Raw genomic sequence first — 2480 nt, 5'->3', positions numbered from 1 at the left:
AAATCGCACATTTGTACATACCCCCCCCCCCACACACACACACACACACACACACACACACACACACGGGATTCTTTCTCTTGGCTAAATTCCCAGAAGTAGGTTACTGTGAGAAAGGCCATGAATGTTCAAATTGTTCTGAAACGTTTTGTCAGAATAGAACTGTTAGCAGTTACAAAGAGAGTACCGAGTAGCCTTTTTCTCTACCCTATAACGGAAAGCCCAGGAGGAAGTGCGTCTGAATGACAGTGCCCACTGAGCCGGAGTGTGCACAGACCTCCCACACACACTCTCAGGCCCTGTCCCTGAAATGATTCCCCTCCCCAAGGCTGTTCCTGTGTGCGCCTTTAATAGGAAGGTCCGCGCACAAAGCGCTCCAGGCTGCCCCCTTGTGCTCTGGTGCAAAATTACACCCGCCTGCAATGGCACATCCTCTGCTATGTCGCTCAGAGAAAATACTGGAACACTGATGACTAAGGACGGCAGCAGCTGAGCTCTGCTCAGGAAACTCCCACTTGGATAATGCAGTCTTCGGTCAGGCGTGCCATCCAGCCCGGCGCCGCCAGTTCTGCCTGTTCCCCAATAACCTAGCCCCAGATGCTGAGAGCATGCGCCCAGCTGGTTTCCTTGACATTGGAAAAGGGCAGAAGGGAGTGGGCCCTGGTGTGTGTGCGCATGCGTGTGTGCACATGGGCTCAAGCTGTGTAGGTCTCCGGGTGTACAGAACGTGACTAAGTGACATCACGTGTTTCATCATTAGAGCTGGGCAAAGGGGGCGCCCTGCCCAATCCCTGTGCTCTAGAGGCCCCGTTCTGGCCTTCTCTGGCCGGGATCCTCCCTTGGTGTAAGGACCCTCCACAGGCCCAGGGCCACTGTGAATACTGCATGTGTGAAAATCCTTCTCGTTACTTTCAGTTTCACGATTTATACTACGGTAATGAGCGCTGCCGACCCAGACAAGTACATGACGAGGATCAGAAACCCGAGTTGAAAGTAAGTGAAGAGCGGGGCCAGCGGCATAGTCATTAAGGCAGCTGGATCCCACATAGCCAGCCGCGCAGTTCCAGTCCTGGACCCGATGGTTGGAAAAACATGCTAGACGCGCGTGTGTGCATGCCCAGACTCCCAAAAGGAAAATGGAGAAGGGGTTGTGGTGTGGCCATGCTCACGGAGGGTGCTTTCTCATTTTCCTCTCGTTCTTTCTCTCTGGCAGAGCACATGCCCTCTGGCAAAAAAAAAATTTAAAAGAAGAAAGAAAAAATAAGGGAGTGAATTCACCCATGCTATAAAAGATTCATCAGAGTTTGTTGTTTTGGGGAGTGGGGTAGGGAGGTGAGTGTATTTGGGTATTTCTCGCTGGAAGATGTTAGCAGTCTTAAAGTTTATATATGCATAATTTCTTCTTTTGAGGAACATCTAACGTGGTGGTCACGTGTCTCAGAGTGTCATCGTTAGTGACTTTAGTTTGAATTGTTTGTATGAAAATGAACCTTCTAGGGCCCAGTGCCCTTTTCTCTTTATTAAAATCTGCTCTATGGGACCAGCAGATGGCATAGCGCTTATGTCACTGGACTCCCACATGGCCGACTGAGGTTCGGGTCCCAGACCCAGTGGCGCATGTTCTCGTGTGCCCACGATAGCAGAAGGAGAATGGAGGAGAAGGGATTGTGGTGTGGCCATCCTCCCTGGGGGGTGATGTCTCAGTTTCCTGTTCACTGTGCCTGGCTCTCTCTTTCTCCAGGGAACACACACACTTTAAGGCAAAAAAATCTTAAAAATAAAACCTGCTCTAGGGCAAGGCATTCTTCACTTACTCAGTGGGTCAGAATATGGTAGGGTTTATGCGCTCTCAGAATAACAGACTGGCCCACCCTCTGCAGTCTCAGAAGACAGAGTCTGAAGGCAGAGGACACTCACAGAATGTTTATTTACTTATTTCTTAGAGGCAGAGTCTCATGTTGCCCAGGCTGGCCTCGAACTCACGATCCTCCTACCTCAGGCTCCTAAGGAGCTGGGATTATGGGTGTCTGCCATTACTCCTGGCTGACATTCACAGAATTTCTTTCAGGCATCCGCAAGCCCATAAGTGAAGGGAAGGAAGTGAGGGGGAAGCAGAAATCTTCTAGCTGCCCCCAAAATCAAACCTCCTAGGTCACCCCCTCCTGACAGGGCACCCGTCCTCGAACGAGGGTCTTCCACAGTTTACAAATCTGACCCAAAGTTTTCATCATTCACTTATCATGGGATTGTTAAAAATCACCGTTTGAATTAAACGCACTATTTTTTTTCTTTCTTTACAGATGACGTTTTAAAAATGAAATAGTTGAAGAACTGCACTTTAAAAAAATAAAACAAAGTGGAAGTATTTTTTTTTTTTTTTATGAACAATGTGGGCTCCTCCCTCATTAAACTTCTCAACCTTGTGAAGTGGGGTGGGGAGGCTCACCTGGGAGCTTGTCTGGGTAAAGCGGGTCATTTTC

General features: G+C 49.0%; 1 protein-coding gene across 1 annotated transcript in view; it reads left to right on the top strand.

The window, feature by feature from the left end:
• NAAA (N-acylethanolamine acid amidase) overlaps positions 1-2480 on the top strand; it is a gene marked incomplete at its 5' end in the record, with an annotated part of 20826 nt that overhangs the window by 16836 nt on the left and 1510 nt on the right. Inside the window, 1 exon segment of the mRNA XM_027769742.1 lies at positions 916-993. Coding sequence (XP_027625543.1) covers positions 916-991 — 76 coding nt within the window.

Source organism: Tupaia chinensis, unplaced genomic scaffold, assembly GCF_000334495.1.
Source record: "Tupaia chinensis unplaced genomic scaffold, TupChi_1.0 Scaffold000086_1, whole genome shotgun sequence".
Classification (NCBI taxonomy): Eukaryota; Metazoa; Chordata; class Mammalia; order Scandentia; family Tupaiidae; genus Tupaia; species Tupaia belangeri.
Note: the sequence above shows the minus strand (reverse complement) of the source record. Positions and strands in the feature narration are given on the sequence as shown.